The 23,009-nt window shown below is 41.9% G+C and overlaps 1 protein-coding gene across 1 annotated transcript in view; it reads left to right on the top strand.

Annotated features, from left to right (window-relative positions):
- The first annotated feature begins 6,480 nt into the window (after positions 1 to 6,480).
- Positions 6,481 to 23,009, top strand: part of acox3 (acyl-CoA oxidase 3, pristanoyl) — a 28,200-nt gene continuing 11,671 nt past the window's right edge. Inside the window, exons 1-13 of the mRNA XM_076289187.1 lie at positions 6,481 to 6,539; positions 7,358 to 7,559; positions 8,273 to 8,506; positions 8,687 to 8,761; positions 9,697 to 9,786; positions 10,942 to 11,085; positions 11,632 to 11,720; positions 18,173 to 18,269; positions 19,633 to 19,815; positions 20,629 to 20,751; positions 21,106 to 21,226; positions 22,099 to 22,221; positions 22,974 to 23,009. The exon at positions 22,974 to 23,009 is cut by the window's right edge and continues 78 nt beyond it. Of these exons, the coding sequence (XP_076145302.1) occupies positions 7,389 to 7,559; positions 8,273 to 8,506; positions 8,687 to 8,761; positions 9,697 to 9,786; positions 10,942 to 11,085; positions 11,632 to 11,720; positions 18,173 to 18,269; positions 19,633 to 19,815; positions 20,629 to 20,751; positions 21,106 to 21,226; positions 22,099 to 22,221; positions 22,974 to 23,009 (1,486 nt within the window). The 5' untranslated portion in view covers positions 6,481 to 6,539; positions 7,358 to 7,388. The remainder of the gene's footprint in view (positions 6,540 to 7,357; positions 7,560 to 8,272; positions 8,507 to 8,686; positions 8,762 to 9,696; positions 9,787 to 10,941; positions 11,086 to 11,631; positions 11,721 to 18,172; positions 18,270 to 19,632; positions 19,816 to 20,628; positions 20,752 to 21,105; positions 21,227 to 22,098; positions 22,222 to 22,973) is intronic.

A 23,009-nucleotide genomic window follows, 5' to 3' on the forward strand; every position in this document is an offset into this window, starting at 1 on the left:
CAAGTACAAAACTTTTTTACAAATTTTCCCAAAACAGCCAATCACAGCACTGCTTACTGAACGATCAGTGAGCCGATCAGCTCGCTTCTTTAATTTCTGAAACGCTGGACATAGAAAATACTGCTCTGGGTACATGTAAACACCACAGTTCAGAAGAGGTGAAACACTTAAAAAAGAAGAGCTATCTTAGCTAACAAGCAAACAGCTCAACTTAACTCTATTCCTTCCCTACTCTAATATCATTAACTAGAACTAATAAAATTCGGATCAAAAGTATTATTATTAATGATATAATTGTTCTGTATAGTTATTGTGTTTTCCGACTAGTCATTCCTCCCTTTGTATTTCCCACGTTATATGTGCGGTGCTTTCACGTAACGTTAGCAGAGACGGTTGATAAAAGCAGTATCTTTGACGTTAGCTTAGCCCAGCCAATACTAGCCCAGTTAGCTGCCATTACCTATTGTTACCTACTAATTACCTATCCAGTGCTCGCGTTTTAAACTATACTGTTTATTAGTTCTAGTTAATGATATTAGATTCATAGTAGGGAAGGAATAGAGTTAAGTTGAGCTGTTTGCTTGTTAGCTAAGTTAGCTTGTTACCTAAGCTAGCTAGAACATAACAGTTACTGCTAGCAGCTACATGACCAAAAAAGTTCAGGGTGGCTTTAGGCTGACTATGACTAAAGACCCATTCATTCTGGACTTAAAAGAGGAATTTCACACGCCCTAACCATTGTACTTTTACACGAAATTGGGTAGTTTACCATGTCTCATTAAGAGTTATTGTTCCCACAGGGTTAGTATTATTATTAATGATAATTGTTCTGTATAGTTATTGTGTTAGTGTTTTCTGACTAGTCATTCCTCCCTTTGTATTTCCCATGTTATAAGTGCGGTGCTTTCACGTAACGTTAGCAGAGACAGTTGATAGGCTGATTGTCCGTTCAGTAAGCAGTGCTGTGATTGGCTGTTTTGGGAAAATTTGTAAAAAAGTTTTGTACTTGTAAATTCGTTTCGTACCCGTAGATCTGTTTCATGTCTGTAGAAAACAGATGCGCACTTGCAAATGGAAAATCCGTGCGTGCAAAAATCGTTCGCAAATTCACAAAAAAAATGTCTACACAGTGACAAAACGGATTTGAAGATGTACAAACCATTTTTGCATGCACAAAATATTTTTACAGACACAAATTATTTTTACATGTACACAAATATTTTTTACGAGCACAAAATATTCTTACAAGCACAAAGCTTTGGTACAGGTACAGAAAACTTTTGGCGAGAATTTTATACCATAGATTGCTGGTAATATATTAATGTAATGGGTACTTAGGTGGACTTTTTTATTGATAGGAGACTTTGACACAAGACAGAACAGATGTCACAAAACCTATTTTGAGTCTTCACTCAATTTTTACCAAATGCATAGTTACTGTGGTTTGCCTTTGAACGTCAGCATAAGCAGGGAACACACAAGAATGTTATACTCAATGCAGGTGTTTCATATACTTTGCTAAGATACTGTAAATACGTTGCTGATATTTTTGTTCCGTCCTGAAGGGATGTGCTTTGACCTGCGGTTCTGCCTCGGGTTCTGCCGAGGTGAAAGGTTCCTGAGGCTGTGGAACCTTGTCTCTCGGCTCAACGACCAGAGCCTCACCTACAACACTCACCGAGTGAGGAGAGATGGCACACTGGAGGTCATCCCTATGGGCAAGGTCCCCAGGTGCATAAGGAGGAACACAGTTATCCACACAAGCATCCATAGGATACATCACTGATGATAGAATTAAGTTCCATCGTTCGAGACGTTTTCATAGAAACCAACATGATTCAGCTAGGCTTCAACAGGGTGACTTAATACATCAATGGAGAGGTTAACATGGGCAGAACTCATCCAACTGGGTTTCAGGTAGAAGTATTATTCATCAGCTTTGAGCTCACACATACTGTATATTTATGAGGATGTACTTGAAACCTCAAAGACATCAGTGCTGACACTGTCCTAATCTTCAGGCCTCTCCCTCTGAAAATATGCACATGTGAGAGCATGAATCCATGTTACAAGGTTAAAAAGACCCAAATCCCTAAATCCCATTTCACCTTTGTTTCCCTGCATTGTGCATATTTTTGCCCTGTCCTGTCAGGTACGTGTTGTGCAGGAGCATGCGTCCCGGCACCATACGGGTATGGAACGTCGCACGGCCTCGGTTGGCAGGGCACCCGGTGAGGGTGGAGCACGGCCTGTTCACCAACACAGATGTGGCGTTGGCACGCGACCTCAAACTCTACATCCTGACGGGCCGGGGAACCTCCAGCTTCACAGAATCAGCCACTCCTGTCTACCAGGTTCAGCTGCCTTCATCTTCATCATCTTCTTCCCTCACTAACCACCCTCATAGTGTTTTTATGAAATGTCTTTTGTTGTCATTTGTTCCACTGGGCTTTTTAAACATGCTGCTTAAATCACTGAGGATCCAACGGTTGCTTAATGTTGAGTCCCACATGTGTAACACATGAGAATATAAAGCCCCTCGGCTATCTCAGTCAAGTGTTTAATCAAAAGCACCTGTCTTGAAACTCATAGCCTGTGACCTGGAACTACAGCTTCCTTCTCCAATACCATATTCCTGAGGGCTGCATTTTAAATTCATATGGTGGTCTCCTAGAATTGTTTATTTACTGATGTCTCCCTTTTATCTTTTAATATTAAAATCTACTGTGCGTGTGTGTGTGTGTGTGTGTGTGTGTGTGTGTGTGTGTGTGTGTGTGTGTGTGTGTGTGTGTGTGTGTTCTAGACATTGTTGGTGTATGACCTGCTGAAAAGGAGCTATATAAAAAGACAGACAGGGCTCTTCGTAGTGCCTTGCCCACAGAATGACTACACCATGCTGAAAGACCAAGTTCTCTTGGGCCTCTCGGAGACCAGGTAAGAGCCGGTCACAGTGCCACCTGCCATCAGGTCAAACTAACGACACAGGTAAATGAAGAAGGATTAAAATTAGCGCTGATGATGAGTTGTTGTGACCCGCACACCCAGGCATCCTGTAACAGACGCGCCTGCAAATGCAGGCGTCTCAAGTCAGCCGCGTCTGTAAGCCAACACCCAGTGTGTGATTACCCCAGAGACTTTAATGAGACTGTGGTCAGGGCCCGGCCATCTCATCCATTATAGCTGATATCTTTGCACCCGTCCTCTGATAACACACTCGTTTGTATGTGTTGATGGAATGGAACTGTTTCCCCAGCGCCCTTACAATTGTAAACATAGTGTTGGATACACACATGCAGCACCATTCAAAAGCCATGTACTGTCAGACTCATTCATACAGTATATGCATTTGTTTATGGAGACGGTGGCATAGCATCTCCTGTATCGCTCATAGGGACCATCTAATTTTGTGGGATCTGGACTCTGGATACATCAAAGGTCGGATCAAACCGTCTCACAAAGAATCTCTGCTGTCCAACACACCAGCGAGAGACAGGAAATCCCAGATCATCCCAGTTAAAGATCACAAAGGTACACAAAGAATACAATTTAAACAAGAGTGTTCTATTTCTTTTGCAGCGGAGAGAGTTTTAGGAATGACCTTTGGGAATGAATACATCTTCTATCTACACTGTCATATTTTGTATGTGTAGAATTCATAAATTTCCCTCACGGGATCAAAAGAGAATATGTACCATACTTCAGTGAGTGTGCTCTCTTTGTACACATCTCAGTATTCCAGCTGGTGATGCCCTGGGACCGGCGCATGGAGACGCACACGGCAAAGAGGAGGCGCTTGGAGAGGGAGGCGCAGAGGGAGAAGGAAGAGCAGCGGCGTCTGGACCAGGAGAAATTCAACGCCGTGGACCAGTACCTCCTCAGTGGAGACGAACAGGCACGGGGCATTTATGAGAAAGAGACACTGTGTTCGGCCTGGTTTGTGCTTGTGTAGGGCTGTTTTAATTAGCGTTGATACTGCGTTGCCGTGTGGAGGATACTTCATACTTCATGCTACTACAGTCTCAATCAGTAGCCCCTATGTGGGAGCTGTTGCAGCTGTTGGGAAGTGGTTGTAAGAGAGGGTGAGGAAACCAGGGTTGTGCAAAATTTGAATTGCAATTCTGCTTCCTGTTTGCTACCTCAATTGAAATGCAAGTGAAATTCAAGAATGGAATTGGAATTTAAGAGCCAGTTTCAATTCAATTCTGGAATTTTGCACAAGCCTGGAGGAAACGTCAGAGACGAGTGAATTAGTCTCTCTCTCTCTAGCTCTCTTTCTGTCTGTCTCTCTGTTTCTCTCTCTCTCTCTACCTCTTTTTCTCTCTCTCTCTCTCTGTCTCTCTCTCTCTAGGTAGTAGTGTGCTCGTACTTTGCTCACCATCTGAATGTGTTCTGTATGAGCACCCTGGATCACATGCACACACTGGAGGACCGCTCCTCTCTGCTAAACCTCCAGACAGCTGCTCTCACACACACCGGCGGGCACCTGGTGATCAGCAACTACAGCGAGGCGCAGCACACCCCCTACCTCACCCTCTGGGACCTGAAGAGAGGCATGGTGGGTAATGTAGTTTATTAAGTGGTTTTGAGTGGATTATTTTCACTCAGTTGAACATAGGAGCAGTTGACAGGGGATAAATGTATGTGGTATTTGTAACTTTATGCATACTTAGCCATTGTTTTACTGTGCACAGATACGGTTGTGTGAAGTGTGTTTGCTTATCTGGTTACCCTCCATTTATTTTGTGGCAGGTGCGTAAGCGACTGAAAAATGAGCCTGGGGTCTGTTGTGTTGCCATGACTAACGATGCCAGCCGAGTTGCATTTGGCATTGCTGCAATAAATAAGTATGCCACATAAAAGAGTTGATTGTTAAATTACTAAAATCATTAAAGTCGTTACACACACACACACACACACACACACACACACACACACACACACACACACACACACACACACACACTTCCATAATTAATTTGGATACTTTCCATTGTAAATTAAACTTATAATCACAAAGTTTGCACAAAGAAATAACAATTTAGAAAAGGATTTTAATGACCAAAGTGAATCATTCATTCTTTAGTTGTATACTGCCCCCAACAGTTCCATAAGCGCATTGCACTAACAGGTTAAATGTAATAAATGAAGTAATAGTTCATTTGTTGCACACCCTAACACACATGATCCTTTTTCTCATCGTCAGACTTAAGGTATGGGATCCATTCAAAAGGAAGCACAAAGCCATTTCTGGCTATGGGAGTCTACAATTTGGGGTGGTGAACCAGCTTTTCCTTGTGGAAGAAGGAGCTAAAGCTATTCTACTGGCTGGTAAGCATAATATTCCTGCTTAGATAACCGAATGGGTTGTCCGTGGTCAGGTCTTTTAGACTTTATATGGCCTTCAGAAAAAGGTGATGGAAGAAAAGCATTAAAAACCACTGAGCACTGTCACTGAATGCATGTTGCTGTTGTCGTAGAGTTACCATGACAATAATAATAATCAGTACAATGAGTTACCATGTGACTGACAGGTGTGTCTTCCAGGTGAGCTGAGCATGTGGGACCTGAACGCGGGGACAGTCCTGTCGGTCTTCACGCCTGACTCCACCATCCAGTGCATGTCTCTCCTGGGTGACGCCAACAACACCATTTTGCTCGGCTTCAGCGATGACCCCACCCTCATCACTGTGAGGCTGAGCAACACGGGGGTCGTCAAGACCACGCCTCGTTCCCGGCGGGAGGACCTGTTCGGCGAGTCCAGCAGCAGTGAGGATGAGCAGAGTGGACATTAACAGGCCAACAGAGGTCATTGTGGGATGAAGAGAGAATACGCTAGGGTTGATATGGAAAGCAATTGGAGTGAGATGTCTGTTATTACACATATATGTCCTCTTTAATACATGATTAGAATCACAGTGAAACTTACCATAATGGCTAATGGCTTTGAGAAAATATTTATTTTCAACAAAATACCTTCCTATGAATGATGTCACATGAATCAAATAAATGTTATTTATTATTATATATTGTAATTAGGCATAATATAATGATGTATTATTTTCACGTTGTCAGATTCTGTATATAATATCCACAAGTATAAAACATATAATGCCTTGAAGATATCACACATTAAAGCATGGTATATAATATATTATGTTTATTGATATGTATATAGTAGTTATTTACATGATGATGCAAGGTTATCTTCTAACTAATCAGCTGTTGATCTGTAAGGGATTTTCAGAGATTTCATAGGCTACTCCATTTTATAAATAGACATATGTGGAGAAATGTGAAATGCTCTATTAATTGGTGATAAAGTCATAAAATAATTCTGTAGGCTACCTCAAACAATGATATATACCTATTGTGCAATGCACACACTACAAAACAGTAAAATATACCTAACACTGGCTGCGCCACTTAAGCGCATCGTTGATGTTTTAAACACACGTCACGAATCCTGTTTTTCGTCGCTCATTTTTTACGTCATCCACGACCTGAAAGTACAAAACAGTGGAGCTGTCCAGGGGAAGAAGGTAACTTGAATTGTTAAATTTCCCCCAATTTATTTTCAACAACGCATTTGAAGTTTGGAAAGTGGTAGTTTCAGTCTATTTGTACATGCGAACTAAATGTAATGACACATCTCGGGTAACCTCTGAATTAAATTAGGGGAAAAGGCAGCTCAGCTCAACTGGGGCTAGCTAGATCAGACAGACCGTTCGTTTTGTAAACTCCTCAACTTCATGCAAAGTCTGTTTGAGTAAACCTAATGTTATATATAGTTGTAATATAAGCTAGGTAACTGTTGCACAACATCATGGTTCAAGGTACAAAACAAATCCCTAAAATTAACCAAACCTGTCATAGAAGGTAGCTCAATTTCCAAACGTTGTCAGTGATGTAACTATCTCATGAGAGCTTTGACAAGCACGTCAGCTTTTGAACTTTGCTTTACTACTGTGGGTTTGCCAACGACCATAATGCGAGTGTCAGGTAGGCTCTGTTAATGGGTCTGATGTTAGTTTAAGATTTACAGTAGAGATCACCTTTAATGGGACAAAACAGCATCTTAGCATAGCTGTTTCAATGCAGTTGCAGCAATAGTTATCTAGCCTGATCTGAGACCATTATTTTTGATTTGCCAAACGCTTTTACAGTATAAGGCCTCTACAACATAGCCATAGACCTAACTGATCACTGATACTTCAACGTTAAAGCCAAAGCCTAAACCTTTTTCAAGACTTTCTACCGTCTAGGGGTGGGGGTAATAAAATGTCAATCCACATATTTTTAACGCGTTATATGCTAGACTCTGAACTGTTCCCCCCCCCCCCCCCCCCTCTGATTTTAGATAGAAGCCATAATCAAGTGCCTTGAAGAAGATGAGTGTGCCAAGCTACTCGGAGGATAAATTCATATTGACTGATGGTAATAAGGATGACGACATTCCAGATTTGCCCCATGGGCCCTTGGATATATACAGGAGAAAGGCCTCCTTCAACTGGAAAGATATGGCCAGGTTCATCGATGGTGAAGAGATCCTGGCATTCAAGGTAATGCGCTTATTACTGTATAATGACTGCGCATATAGTGTTGTTTGATTTCTGAAGTTATGAGGTCTTAATCACTGAATTTGATCTTGAAATGACTATCTTTCGCCCATGCATGAAATGTATAGTTTATATGCATCATCAACATTGTGTAGTGTAATTTCAGATGTTTCAGTAACATAGTTTTACTTGTGTAATTTCAAAACTTAAATTAACTTTTAAAAGGATTTATTTTGTCTGGTGGGATCTGCTTAATCAAGCGTAATGGAGACCGTTGTGTCTAATATGACAAAACACACTGCAAGAGTTTTAGACCTGCAGCGCTGGTTAGATATCATAATGCAAACCTCTGTTATTCAAATCTGTTAATCAACATAGTTAAGAACATCCATCAGTTCTGTGTCATTAGTCAGCATTTGCAAAAGTCATTCGCCTCCCAAAAGGCCACAAGCTTGACTACTTGACTAGGCTACTTTGTGACACATAACTCTAGTTTATGTAGGCCTAGGTCACTAACCTATTGATAATTTGTTTATAGAAAAACTTTTTTAAGTAGACTTTTTTAATGAAAAGGTAAAGTTTAGTATAGTTTATTGTCCTTCAAGTTGATGCAGTAGTCTTTTTGATAGTAATAGCATAGAGTATAATATGGGGTATTAACCGTATGCAGTCTTTCATCTCAGTGAGGTTCCTCTGTTCTCCTCTCCGTCCCTCAGCGGAACGTGTGGATGACGCTGGAGAACGACCCGCTGTTCGCCCGGCAGCCTGGTGAGGACGTGTCGCTGGAGCGCATGCGGGAGCTGAACTTTCGCCGCTGCAAGCAGCTGTTCCGCTACGACTTCCTGACGCGAGATGACATGATGCAGATGCCCTGGAAGACCACTGTGCTCAACGACTGCCTGGGCATGTACGATTGGTCCATGGGTGCCAAGTTCTTCCTCAACAAAGGCGTAAGTGTGTGTGTGTGTGTGTGTGTGTGTGTTGTGTGCAGGAGTTTGTTCTTATTAAGCACATCATGTTTGCGTGATTGCAGTTGCATGATACATCTGTATCTGTATGTTTATTTTGGGGGTTTGGGAGATTGATGTATAGCACCATGCTCCTATAAAGTCATATTTTGTCCCTTCCAGATGTTTGGCGCGACAGTGGCCAACTCAGGATCCAAGCGGCATGAGAAGTTTGTCCAGAGCACTGAGAACATGATGGTGAGCTCCCTGAAACTCTACTATGTAGTACATAGTAATAGCAGGGTGCAATTTCTTCCACTAGTCATTTAATAACTCTTGTGACTGTGCTGAAACTCCAGAGAAATGCAGTTTAGTATGGGTTTATTTATTATAGCTCGTACTCTATATTATTTACCATTACTATCCCATAGGACTGTATGCTTTTCATATGGGGGGGGGTTCAGCAAAATGTAGGTTTTCAAGTTTGGATTCAGTTTATTTAAGACTTGTTTGTTGCAGTGCTTACTTGGGTTCAGTGTAGTTCAGTGCTCGGTGTGCTCGATATTTGCTTTCAGTCCTGGCAAGCACCCACCACACGCCTACAGTAGATAACACAAACTCTCTCTTATCTTCCTGCTCCTTGAGTGCTGAAGAACTGATTGCTTGATACTATCAGGAAATTGTCATAAGTTCTCAGGTTGCGTCACAGCTATGGATAGACCTTGAGTGATGTCAAGATTAAAACTCACAGCTAGAGAAAGCTCAAAGGTGCCTATTCCATATAAGGTTACCCAAAGCTATGGCCTTGAAACGTTACCGTGTACAACGGCCCACTGCCACAATTACAACCAAAGTTGCTTATGTTAATGCTGACATTTGTTGGGTATGTTTAGTTTAGATATTCCAAGTCTGTCTGCTTTTTCTGTATATTTTTGGTGGTTACATGAATATAGATGTGCTTCTGTCTGTGTGTAAATTTTGTGTTCTTGCCAACTGTGAGAGAGTTCAATGTCCCTCTGCTTGTTCTCTGAGCCACCTGTCTTCCTCTGTGTGTGTGTGGGTGTGTGTGTGTGTGTGTGTGTGTGTGTGTGTGTGTGCGTGTGCGTGTGCGTGTGCGTGTGCATGTGCGTGTGCATGTGTGTGTGGGTGCGTGCGTGCGTGTGTGTGTGCGTGTGTGTGTTTGTGCCCTACAGACCTTTGGGTGTTTTGCATTGACTGAACTGAGCCATGGCAGCAACACCAGAGCCATGAGGACAACAGCCAAGTATGACCCAAGCACACAGGTACCCTCCTTGAAACACACACACACACACACACACACACACACACACACACACACACACACACACACACACACACACAGAGACATCCAACCCTGTAGAGTGCTGGTGGCCTCGGCTGCAGAGCGTCACGTAGGGCTGTCTGGATGACTGCAGGCGCACATGAGCTGACTGGGTAGCAGAGTCAAGGTCAGGTGGATAAGTCGAGTCAGAGATATTCACCTGCGGAGATGAGAGCTGTGTGGCACTGGGCAGGTCATGATACTCCATCTCTGCAGCTCCATAATCCCTCAGCTTCTCTCAGTTTTTCAGACGTGACACTTGCATGAAATTTGCAATATGCAGCCAAAAGCTGCATTATTTTTCAGACAAATTATGATGGAAATAGCATGCAAAGGAATGTAATTTTTGCATGTAAACTATATGTAAGAATGTTAAAAACAGGCGCTGTTTTTTGTCATATGTAACACCTTGGTTGAAATAGGCATTGTATTAGGTAATCAAATATCATATTGCCATTTAACATTATATACATTTATACAATTATATACATTTATAGATATATAAAATTCTCTTTACAGTAAGTGATTGACAACAAAGCAGCATTTATAAAAAACATGTGTGTGTCCTTGTCCTATTGTGTTGGTTTGATTTGGTACAGTCTGTTCCTCCTGCACTCTTAAAATGAATGTGTTGAAAACAACACAACTTGCGTTGTTTTTAAAACATCTCTGTGTCCAGATAGGGACTAGGGTTGGGCGATGTCCCCTTAATTGGCATTTGACGGTATGTACAGTAAAACATTGCGATGGACGATGATATCGTTGGGGGGGGGGGGGGGTTTAGTCAACACTACCATCTACATAAAAATATTAATGTCATAAACATATAAATAATCTAAATAATAATGCATATAAATAATAATAATCATATAAAATTCTACATACTGGAAGCAGAACGTAGCAAATAACTTTTACAAATAACAAATCCCGATTACCATGCCACTGCTGTCTGGGGCTTTTGCCAAATGCGCGAAATACAAGCCTTACAGTGACAGACGAAGGTCTTCTGATCCTATAACTCTTAACGAAAGAAATGGTTTCTTTTAACATGGTGGAGAAGAGTGAGCAAGTCTGTTTCTGTCCTCTCCTCCTGCAGGAGTTTGTCATCCACAGTCCAGACTTCGAGGCGGCCAAGTTCTGGGTGGGGAACCTGGGCAAGACGGCGACCCACGCCGTGGTCTTCGCCCAGCTGCACACGCCGGACGGGGTCTGCCACGGCCTGCACTCGTTTGTTGTCCAGGTACAGCTCGTTATTCTTGTGTTCGCCAAGCGAGCCAGTCTCGTTTTGGTGAATTAGCACAGAGAGGGGTCTGCCAGTTTGGTATTGGGCTACAAGTCTACAGGCATGTCTGCACATTGGCTGCAGATTCTTTTGAGTTGACAAGTTCAGATCAAATTTTGATAAGACTCTAATATAGACAGCTCATTAAATGTGCTGCCATACCATCATCATCATTACTATATGGATGGATGGATAGATCAACAAATTCCCTCAACAAATACCCTCAGTGAGGAGGTCATTAAGAGGCGTATTGACTTCCTCTGAAACAGATCTGTAAATATCCCTTGTCCTGGTGGTGTAGTCAACGTGATACGCAGGACTACACAGTATACCCACTTAAAAAGCATCACCATCTCAGTATACCCAGTTAAAATAGACTAGGATATGTATTAACATTTGGGGTTGACCACAGTATACCCACTACAGCTAACTACTACATCACAGTATATCCACTACAGCTAACTAGACTACACCACTGCCTTGTCCTGATGTCACTTCTTACAGGTGAGAGACCCTAAGACCCTGTTGTCCATGCCTGGGGTCACTGTAGGAGACATGGGCAAGAAGCTTGGCCAAAATGGCCTGGACAATGGGTGAGTACACTGATTAAACTCACACACACACACACACATGTACACATATATATATACACATATACACATGCACATACACACACACCAGTGGCGGCCGGTGGTTAAAAAAATAACGGAGGAAGAAATGTCCGCTTGATTGGTGTTAGTGGCAAATGTAAGTTTGTGATGGTGTTGGTGGCATATGTGAACGAGTATGTAGGCCACCTACCCAGACACATTTATAGCAGCAATGTTGTGCAATACATGCTGTTCTGACATTCTTAAGGGGGGGGGGGGGGCTGACCTAAGGAGCTAGGCTAGTATGCAGTATCCAGAAAAGTTGTGGGTTCTATTCTTGGCTTCCACCGTTGTGCATTTGAGCAAGGCACTTAACCCCAAACTCCTCCAGGGACAATAGACTTTGTAATATAATTTAAATATACAAGTCACTTTGGATAATAGTGCTAAATTAATAAATGTAAATGTAAATAAATGTAAATTTAGGTCTGGGAAGTCAGGGAAGATATGTAGGTCTAGTTATGAAACACTGTTTTCCTGATGTGCAAAATTATGAAAAGTCTGGAGGTTTTGCTCAATGTAATACATTTGCAAAAAAGTCTATAATACTAAAAATAGACACTTGTTTTATAAAACCATGTAACTATTGACCATTAAAAATAGAACTTAAAAGTGGTTATTTGTAACATTCTAATGTTTTTAAAGCCAAATTGCTATTATTTGGTATTAAAAGTGGGAATTTATACTCGAAAGGCAAATGTTATTGAAGACGTCATTAAAGGAATGCATCATGGTCTGAAACATTCATTAACAATGTAACCATCCAAAGATACAGTTAGAACGTGAAAACAAGATATTAATATTAACAACAAGAACATCATTTAACAATTGTTTAGTTGAGGCATAACTTGGATGATTATAACAACGCATAACTATCCGAAAATGTTTTTATCACCAAATCCCTGAACTGTCCACGTTTGTGACAGACCAGTGCTAACGTTACCAGTTAGTCACGAGTAGGCTATTTGTCATACTAGCCTATGTAGAATTCAGTAGCCTACACTAGCCTTACCATCCTTCATTTTTGGATCTGGTATTCCTGCTTTGATCCTAACTTTTGCACTGTATTTGAATGTATAAAAGATGGACTTTGTTCTCTGATTCCATTGTACTGTTTATTTCAGGAGCAAAAAAAACAAGCTTTCCGTTCAACACAAGATTCTTAGTTGTATGACTGCAGATAAAGTTCTTGCTTGCAGAGCAGCTAGCTGCTCATTAGTTCACCGTTGCCGCTAAAAACAGCACCCCCTATCGCAATTGAAAATTACTGTACGGAGGAGCTACCTCCCTTGGCCATTGAAAACGACGTGTATGGAAAGCCGATTGAGCATTTATGCTGATATCTTGATATTTGTCATGTACATGTAAGCCATTTTTGTCAACTAGTTAACTAGTGAGCCATGTTTGTGTGAACTAGTTAACTAGTGAGGGCCAAAATATACACACTAGTTAACTAGTGGGAGCCAAAAGGCTCACTAGTTAACTAGTGAACACATTTTAGCTTCACTAGTTAACTAGTGAGAGCCGGAAAATGTCTACTAGTTAACTAGTAAAGGCCAAAATGCATACCAGTCAGCTAGTTGAAGGCTTTTGGGTCTCACTAGTTAACTAGTGACAGCCAAAAATTTGCACATGTTTACTAGTGAAGGCAAAATACCTCACTAGTTAACTAGTTGCAGTAGGTCAATGTCACTAGTTAACTAGTGAACCATAAATGGCTTACTAGCTAGCTAGGTGATGGCAGCAGGCTCACTAGTTAACTAGTTGATGCATCATTTGTCCAAACTAGTTAACTAGTGAGGTCATAAATGTATACTAGTAAACTAGTTCAAGACAAAATTCACACTAGTCAACTAGTGGCGCAGAATTCAAATTAGGAGGCGGAGAATTCTGGAAATTGAGGCTTTCTATTGGCTCCCTATGTCCAAATAGAACATGACAACCAATCACAGTGCTGAATTTCACGAAATCCTACCCACAACATTTGCATGTGGCACACAAGTTAACATGCTGGCCAAAGGAACTCTAGCTAGTAAACTAGTGGCTTCAGTGTGACACTTACATGTAAACTAGTGAAGGCAGAACTGCTCACTAGTTAACTAGTGAAGACACAAATGCCCACTAGTTAACTAGTGAGGTCTAAAAAGTGTCACTAGTTTACTAGTGTGCACCAAAACACCCACTAGTGAACTAGTCATGGCAATTTCCATTCGACTAGTTAACTAGTGAGGTGCAAAAAGTGTCACTAGTTTACTAGTGTGCCCCAAAATGCCCACTAGTTTACTAGTGAAGGCCATTGCAGCCCCACTAGTTAACTAGTGAGATGCCAAAACGCTCACATGTTAACATATAAAGGCCAAAATGCCCACTAGTTTACTAGTGAGGGTGTTGTGGGCCTTACTAGTTAACTAGTGGCATGCATATTTTGTTCACTAGTTAACTAGTTACACCTAAAAACACAAACAAGCTGACCGTTTTTGTCCACTAGTTAACTAGTGGAACAATTTAAGTCTCACTAGTTTGCATGTGTGGCAGTAAAGCGGCTCACTAGTTAACTAGTGCGCACAAGACACACACTAGTGGCTGTTTTTGGAGCTATCTAGTTTACTAGTAATGCAAAAGGTACTCTTACTAGTTAACTAGTGACACATTGGCCTTCACTAGTTAACTAGTTGACATGTTTGGCCTTACTAGTTTACTAGTAATGGAACAGGACATGCTTACTAGTTAACTAGTGAGCATATCTGCATTATTAATGCCTTTCACTAGCTTATAGAGGGCATTTTGAGCCTTACATGTTAACTAGTGAGGACAAAACACTGTCCATAATGAACTAGCAGGAGAAAAATGCCCCTCACACTAGTAAACTAGTGGAATTTGGATAAATACACAAACGGCTGGCATTTTGTGCAACTAGTTAACTAGTGGGATGTAACATTGGCCACTAGTTTACTAGTGCGCAATGTCGCACTTGCATGCAAATGAAGAAGGCGGAACAAGGATTTTGATTGGTCCATTTAGGACTCAGAAACCTAGAAAACATGGCTGACTTCGTCAAGGCTGTTCTAAGAGCAAACTTTTATAAACTAAGATCGTTTGAGCATAAAAATATGTTTTGATAACACGTCTAGTGACAAAGTTGTGGTGTATTGCTGTAATCTTCGTTCAGTTAATGTCTACAATCTTTAGTTTTTCAGTTATTAGTCTGAAAATCGCGATAAAACTGGAGGCATTTGTATATGGTTGCCTAGCAACAAAACGTTTCAGTAACATGAACATTAATGATAGCAATGCTGATGTGGCAAGACTAGCTCAAGTGGTTAAGCAGCAGGACTTCATGTGGGAGACCAGGGTTCAATTCCTTACAAGTGCATGGAGTTTTTTTCTTGAGCTTTTAATTACTTTTGAAACTATGTGCAGTTAATGTGTACAATCTTTTGTTTTTCAGTTATTAATCAGAAAAGCGTGACTGAATGGATACATTTAAGTCTGTGGTTGCCTAGCAACAATAAACAAAGAATAGGCCTAATATTAAAATCGATCCCTTGAATCTTTGGTGTGGATCACTAAGAGCTCACTTGTTAAAGCATGGGATTTCCCTGTTATTATTAAAAAACATTTTGACAGAATATGAGATACTGCATACTGCAGGCTCTGCTTTACTATCTATACTGAAGTACCGTTGCAGAGCAGTGTGTCACTTTAGCCACTAGGGGCACCCATCAGGACCTGATCACGAGGCTATGAACAGTAAATTTACATTTAGACTGGGTGGGATTCTTACATAATATCCAATAGGAGTCTTCTACCCACCCTCTCATTAGAATTTGCATAATAGCCGTTTCAGGCACTAGTTAACTAGTGAGCTGCTTCACTGCCACACATGCAAACTAGTGAGACTTCAATTGTTCCACTAGTTAACTAATGGACAAAAACGGTCAGCTTGTTTCTCTTTTTAGGTGTAACTAGTTAACTAGTGAACAAAATATACATGCCACTAGTTAACTAGTAAGGCCCACAACACCCTCACTAGTAAACTAGTGGGTATTTTGGCCTTTACATGTTAACAAGTGACCATTTTGGCATCTCACTAGTTAACTAGTGGGGCTGAAATGGCCTTCACTAGTTAACTAGTGGGCATTTTGGGGCACACTAGGAAACTAGTGACACTTTTTGCACCTCACTAGTTAACTAGTCGAATGGAAATTGCCATCACTAGTTCACTAGTGGGTGTTTTGGTGCACACTAGTAAACTAGTGACACTTTTTAGACCTCACTAGTTAACTAGTGGGCATTTGTGTCTTCACTAGTTAACTAGTGAGCAGTTCTGCCTTCACTAGTTTACATGTAAGTGTCACACTGAAGCCACTAGTTTACTAGTTAAAGTTCCTTTGGCCAGCATGTTAACTTGTGTGCCACATGCAAATGTTGTGGGTGGGATTTTGTGAAATTCTGCGCTGTGATTGGTTGTCATCTTCTATTTGGACATAGGGAGCCAATAGAAAGCCTCAATTTCCAGAGTTCTCCGCCTCCTAATTTTAATTCTGCGCCACTAGCTGACTAGTGTGAATTTAGGCTTCAACTAGTTTACTAGTATACATTTATGACCTCACTAGTTAACTAGTTTGGACAAAGGATGCATCAACTAGTTAATTAGTGAGCCTGCTGCCATCACCTAGCTAGCTAGTAAGCCATTTATGGTTCACTAGTTAACTAGTGACATTGACCTACTCCAACTAGTTAACTAGTGAGAAGTTTTGCCTTCACTAGTAAACATGTGCACATTTTTGGCTGTCACTAGTTAACTAGTGAGACCCAAAAGCCTTCAACTAGCTGACTGGTATGCATTTTGGCCTTTACTAGTTAACTAGTGGACATTTCTGGCTCTCACTAGTTAACTAGTGAAGCTAATATGTGTTCACTAGTGAACTAGTGGGCATTTATGCTGTCACTAGTTAACTAGTGTGCACAAACATGGCTCACTAGTTAACTAGTTGACAAAAATGGCTTGCATGTTGGCCTGATATCAAGATATCAGAATAAATGCCCAAGCGGCTGGCCAAATGACATAGAAGTTAACAAGTGGGAATTTGACATTCAGTAGTCAGCTAGTAAAAAGTTTTGTACCTTACTAGTTGACTAGTAAAATATAGACGTCTTTAAACTAGTTAACTAGTGCACATTTCAGTGTCCACTAGTTAACTAGTGAACATGCTGAGCATTACTAGTTAACTAGTAAGATATGAAACATATGAACTAGTTAACTAGAGAGAATTTGGGCCTTACTAGTTAACTAGTGAGCATTTTGGCTGTCACTAGTTAACTAGTTCACACAGAAATGGCTCACTAGTTAACTAGTGGACAGAAATGGCTTGCATGTACATGACAATTATGCCTGATATCAAGATATCTGAATAAATGCTCAATCGGCTTGCCATAGACGTGATTCACAAGCCGCTGGGGTCCGAGGCGTTTATAATGGACTTCGGAGGAAGCTCCTCCATACAGTAATTTTCAATTGCGATAGGTGGTGCTGTTGGCATTTTGACCTAGGGGAACGATTTTGTTCATTTAAAGTGTTCAAATAGTAGGCTAATATATTAACAGTAATTTATCAGAATAGTAATTCACTTTATATATTTTTTATTTTTCTCTGAAATTTTAGGGAGGGTGTTCCTCCCTTTCCTCAATGAAGGAGCCTCCTCTGAAACACACACACACACATATGATTTGTGTATCATGTATCTTGTCCAAGTGGTCTGTTAACCCAAGCATACCACATTTACTTTTTAAAATGAAACTTATTTTCATGTTTAACTTAATCTTCTATGCTATACCTTACACAAGCTAATTGCACTGACTGTGTAGTTAGCCCATGTTTCCAGCAGATGGTAGTCATTGTAAAGACATTTTCCACTCACTGACTGGCAACACCAGAGTGATGGGTTTAACTCTTAGGAATCACCCAGACTGATAAAATGCCTGTAATTCCTTACTTTGTGAGTGTCTGAATAATCTGTAACATTTTTTAGAATGTGGATATGACGTTATTTACGTGTACAGAAAGCAGTTTGCCAGTGTAACAGAAATTAGAAAGCAATTGTTGGATATCTTTGGAGCAATCCATTTAACATCTACTTTTTTTGTTGTGAAGTTGTTGTTTATTGTTTATGCCTGAGGGCTTATGTTTCATCCCCATGTGTGTGTGTCTGTGTCTGTGTGTGTGTGTGTGTGTGTGTGTGTGTGTGTGTCTGTGTCTGTGTCTGTGTCTCTGTGTGTGTGTGTCTGTGTCTGTGTCTGTGTCTGTGTCTGTGTCTGTGTCTGTCTGTGTCTGTGTGTGTGTGTGTGTGTGTGTGTGTGTGTGTGTGTGTGTGTGTGTGTGTGTGTGTGTGTAGGTTTGCCATGTTCCATAATGTGCGGATCCCGCGGGAGAATCTGCTGAACAAGACGGGCGACGTGACACCGGAGGGGAAGTACGTCACACCATTTAAGGTCAGCTGACGGTCCCCCAACAAGCACTCACTCACCGGGTCATTCCCACGTCAAACTGCACCGATAGAAAATATAGGGCATCTAAACAGTCCACTGGTGACCTCTCACATTCTATACAAAAACAGATACAGTGGGGTACTTATTTATTAATTCCTACGAATACACAGGCAGCTTATAGCGACCTTAAATAGTCAGATTCAGATTCAGTATGGTGCCGCGATGGCTTTTGTTCCCCGTTATCTGTAGGCTCAAGTTGAAGACTTGTCTCATGGCTTTTGTCAGTTTTGTCCACGTATGTCAAGTCAAGTCAAGTCATTTATTTATATAGCACATTTAAAAACAACAGGGGTTGAGCCAAAGTGCTGAACAAAGAAAAGGTTAGCTAATAAGGCATAACAATAAGACCATACATCTACACAAAGGCCATACATCTACACAAACTAAGTGGGATCATTCGTAGCAAGACAGCATTAGTAGCAGCGACCATTCTTGCATTCTATGTTACCATCATGAAGTTGTACATGTGTAGGCCACACGCCACACTACAGGCTTTTCAAGTAGCAACAGCTTGGACTAAACAACACGCATCTCTGGAGGGTAGGCAGGATGGCACCCTTGGGTGGGAGAGCTGAGAGAATAGGTCGAGGGGAACGGCTCTGTTGTTCCAACCACCGTGCTGAAGCTGGAGGGGGAAGATTCTCGCTGTTTTCAGACCAAACAAACGGCCCGTTTTTTGCAGGCCGTCTTGACTGACGGAAAACCCGCAAGGAGGGCGTCTGTGAAAACAAACAGCGCAGAGAGGCCCAAACCCAATTAACCCGTCCGGATGTGTCCTCCACTGCCTTTCATTTGTTTGGAGAGGCCACTGGAGCAGAACCAGGCTTTTCTCATAATCTCTCTCTCTTTCTCCTTTCTCTCTCTCTCTCTCTCCCTTTTCTTTTCTCTCTCTCTCATAATCTCTCTCTCTTTCTCCTTTCTCTCTCTCTCTCTCTCCCTTTTCTTTTCTCTCTGTCTCTCTCTCTTTCTCTGTTGCCCTCTGTGTCCTTCAATCCTGTTGCATATTTCTTTTTTCTGTCTGTCTTCTCTCTCTCCGTCTGTTTTTCTTGTGTTGAATGTTTATTGTCATGCTCTCTTTCTCTCTTTCTGTGTTATGTTCACACACTCTGTTTCCGTTCTCTATTCTCTGTCCTGTCACACTTGGTCTTTTGTGTCTCACTTTGTCCTTTTCCTCTCTTCTCTACCTCTCTCTCCATCTCTCTATCTCTCTCTCTCTCTCTCTCTCACTCTGTACTTTCATCATCATCATCATCATCATCATCTCTCTTTCTACCCCTCTCCCGCCTCCTCTCTGTCCCTCCATCAGGACCCCAATAAGAGGTTCGGAGCGTCTCTGGGTGCCCTTTCTGGGGGGCGCGTGTCCATCTCCAGGATGGCGGTGGTCAACCTGAAGCTGGCCACGACCATTGCCATCCGCTTCTCCGCCACCCGCCGCCAGTTTGGACCCAAAGACGACGAGGAGATCCCCGTGCTGGAGTACCAGTTGCAGGTACCACACCACAGAACCGGTGCCACACCACAGAACCGGTATCACACCACAGAACCGGTACCACACCAAACAACCGATCCCAACAAATCTACAGACCCACCACATGCCAACACTGAATACTTCATGCTGACACAGTGACACGTTCAGATTGCAGTCCGCTTCTAATAATGATGTCAACGCATTCTCAGATATCTGCCACGTATAAAATAAAAGTAATATTTTGCAAAAGCTGAAAATCTCACTGTACTCTGCTACGGCAGACAGACAGAAAAAATTTCCATTCCCATTTATTGTGTTTCCTTCCCAAGCAATGCAGGGTACACTACCATTTCATGTGTTGATGCTTTGTAACATAGTGTGATGAAGTTATTCTCAAAGTTGAGGTTTTGGTTGAAGTGCGATTTAATATGCATGTGGTTATGCGGTTGTGTGGTTGTTGAGAGTTCATTTGATGTCAGTTGTCAGTTGAGCATGTGAGTAATGTGTTGACAGTCGTTCATTTGTGTGTGTTGAGCATGTGAGTAATGTGTTGACAGTCGTTCAGTTGTGTGTGTTGAGCATGTGAGTAATGTGTTGACAGTCGTTCATTTGTGTGTGTTGAGCATGTGAGTAATGTGTTGACAGTCGTTCATTTGTGTGTGTTGAGCATGTGAGTAATGTGTTGACAGTCGTTCATTTGTGTGTGTTGAGCATGTGAGTAATGTGTTGACAGTCGTTCATTTGTGTGTGTTGAGCATGTGAGTAATGTGTTGACAGTCGTTCAGTTGTGTGTTTGCTGTAGTTGTATACTGGCCGGTGCTTGTTTGGTTGCAGCAATGGCGGCTCATCCCCTACCTGGCAGCGGTGTACGCTCTGGAGCACTTCTCCAAGACCTTCTTCATGAACTTTGTAGAGCTCCAGATCGGCCTCATGATGGGGGACAAGAGCGACAGACAGGTGTGTGTCTGTGTCTGTGTCTGTGTGTGTGTGTCTGTGTGTGTGTGTGGAGAAGAGAAGAGGGAAAATATAATACACTAGTAAGAAGAGGCAGAGAAACAGCTGTCTTCAGTTTTAAAGGCTAAAATATTTGTTAGCAAGTTAAAGCTTAAGAGCGTCATGTGGTTTTCCATTGTTTGTCTGTGTTTATTTATGTTTATGTGTATCCAACATGAGAGCACTCCATCATGTGTCTCTCTCTCTCTCTCTCTCTTTTTGTGTATCTGTGTGTGTGTGTGTGTGTGTGTGTGTGTGTGTGTGTGTGTGTGTGTGTGTGTGTGTGTGTGTGTGTGTGCCTGTGTTGTACCCCTGCAGGCCGAGCTGGGGAGAGAGATCCACGCCCTGTCGTGCTCCAGTAAGCCCCTGGGCTCCTGGGCGGCCCAGAGAGGCATTCAGGAGTGCAGGGAGGCCTGTGGTGGACACGGCTACCTCGCTAGTAAGACCCTCTCTCAGTCACCCCTCCTCTCACTCTACTATAGATGCTCTCTCTCTCTCTCTCTCATTCTTTATTTCTCTCTCTATCTCTGTTCTTTCTCTCTCTCATTCTTTATCTCTCTCACTCACTGTCTCTCTCTCTCCCACTTTTTTTTGTTTCTTTTTGTTCTCTCTCACACTTCTCTCTCTCTCCTCTCTATCTAATGCAGTGGCTCACAGTAGGTTGATATTTTAAAATAAATGCACCATTTAACGTTAAATAGAAAAACAGATCAGCTGTTGCATAACGTTTAGTAAACAGTTTCAACAATTACATTTAGTAATTACATTTTTCAGACAAATATTTACATTATCAGTTTAGCGCAAACAGTTTATCAGTTAAACATGTGAATTTCATTTGGTCTGAGTGCTGGTTGAAAACATTTAAACATGTTTATGATGATTAGTTCATGCCATGTTGATGTTAGGCACATGTGCATTGTAACAATTAGGCTAGCTTTTCTGTCTTCACATCCAGGCTAAACAGTAGGCCCGCAACATATGTCAGATCAGAGTAGGCTTAAAAACTCGTCACTAAGTAGGTTACTTATAGGTTACTATGTTGTAGGAGCCTTTTTATACACAATTTGACTTGTAGTTGTATATTTATCTCTGTTGTTCTGATATATCACCCTGTACAATACCTCCTTGCTGAAACACTGCATTCCCACCCCATCCCTGGGGAACCACTGGTCACTGTGACAGCTTTTTGTTGCGATGCTCTAGAGCACTTTACTCAGTCTCAGAAAATGTCTGACACACATCTCATCACATCGCATCACATCTCATTTGTTTGGAATCTGCGTGACGATGTTGCAATGCCTTCCTCTGCAGTGAATCGCCTCGGCGAGATCCGCGACAACAATGACCCCAACTGCACGTACGAGGGCGACAACAACGTGCTTCTGCAGCAGACCAGCAACTACCTGCTCGGCTGGCTGCACCACAAGCAGAGAGGTCAGACCTCACTCACTCACTCACTCACATATATCATACTGACTCACTCTCACTCACTCACTCACATTCTCTCACTCACACACTTACTTAAACTCTCTCACTCACTCATACTCATATTCAGTGAAGCAGTGTTGCCAAAGCAAACATATTTTAACAGAATAATACAAACAGATACGATATCTGTTTGGGAGAAACACTCACTCACTCACTCACTCACATTTTTACTTAATCTGTCACTTACTCTCATTCTCACTTTCTCACAATCACAGTCACTCTGTCACTCACACACACACACACACACACACACACACACACACACACACACACACACAGCATGACAAAACAACGTCCGACAGTCTTTATCACTGATCAGCAAAAGTGCGCCCAGGTGCAGGTGTTTTGAGAACCTACACTGTAACACTTGGCCTGATTGTACCATCCTCTCTCAGTCTCTTCATCAATCAGCTTGACACAATTGCATGACTAATGGGAGGGAGTTGGTCGTCATGGCGCTGAGGGATGAGTCAGTGAGCAGGAGAAACACCCAGGGCCATGGGGCTGCATTCCTCTGGCTCCAGCACAACTAACACACAATACAGGCTCTCTTCTTTAGACATCACCTGGGGCCAAATGCACTGTAGATGAGTCAATGAGTCAATGGGAGATGAAGGTGAATGGGGTCTTATCTGTCTATCTATCTCTCCCTCTCTCTCTCTCTCCCTCTCTCTCTCTCTCATTCTCTCCGTTTGTAGGCCAAGGCCCTATTGAGTCTCCGCTGGAGTCGGTGA

Source organism: Alosa pseudoharengus, unplaced genomic scaffold, assembly GCF_046254945.1.
Source record: "Alosa pseudoharengus isolate Yale_2024_CS ecotype anadromous, Long Island Sound unplaced genomic scaffold, YU_APseudo_1.1 YU_APseudo_1.1_scf_17, whole genome shotgun sequence".
Lineage (NCBI taxonomy): Eukaryota > Metazoa > Chordata > Actinopteri > Clupeiformes > Clupeidae > Alosa > Alosa pseudoharengus.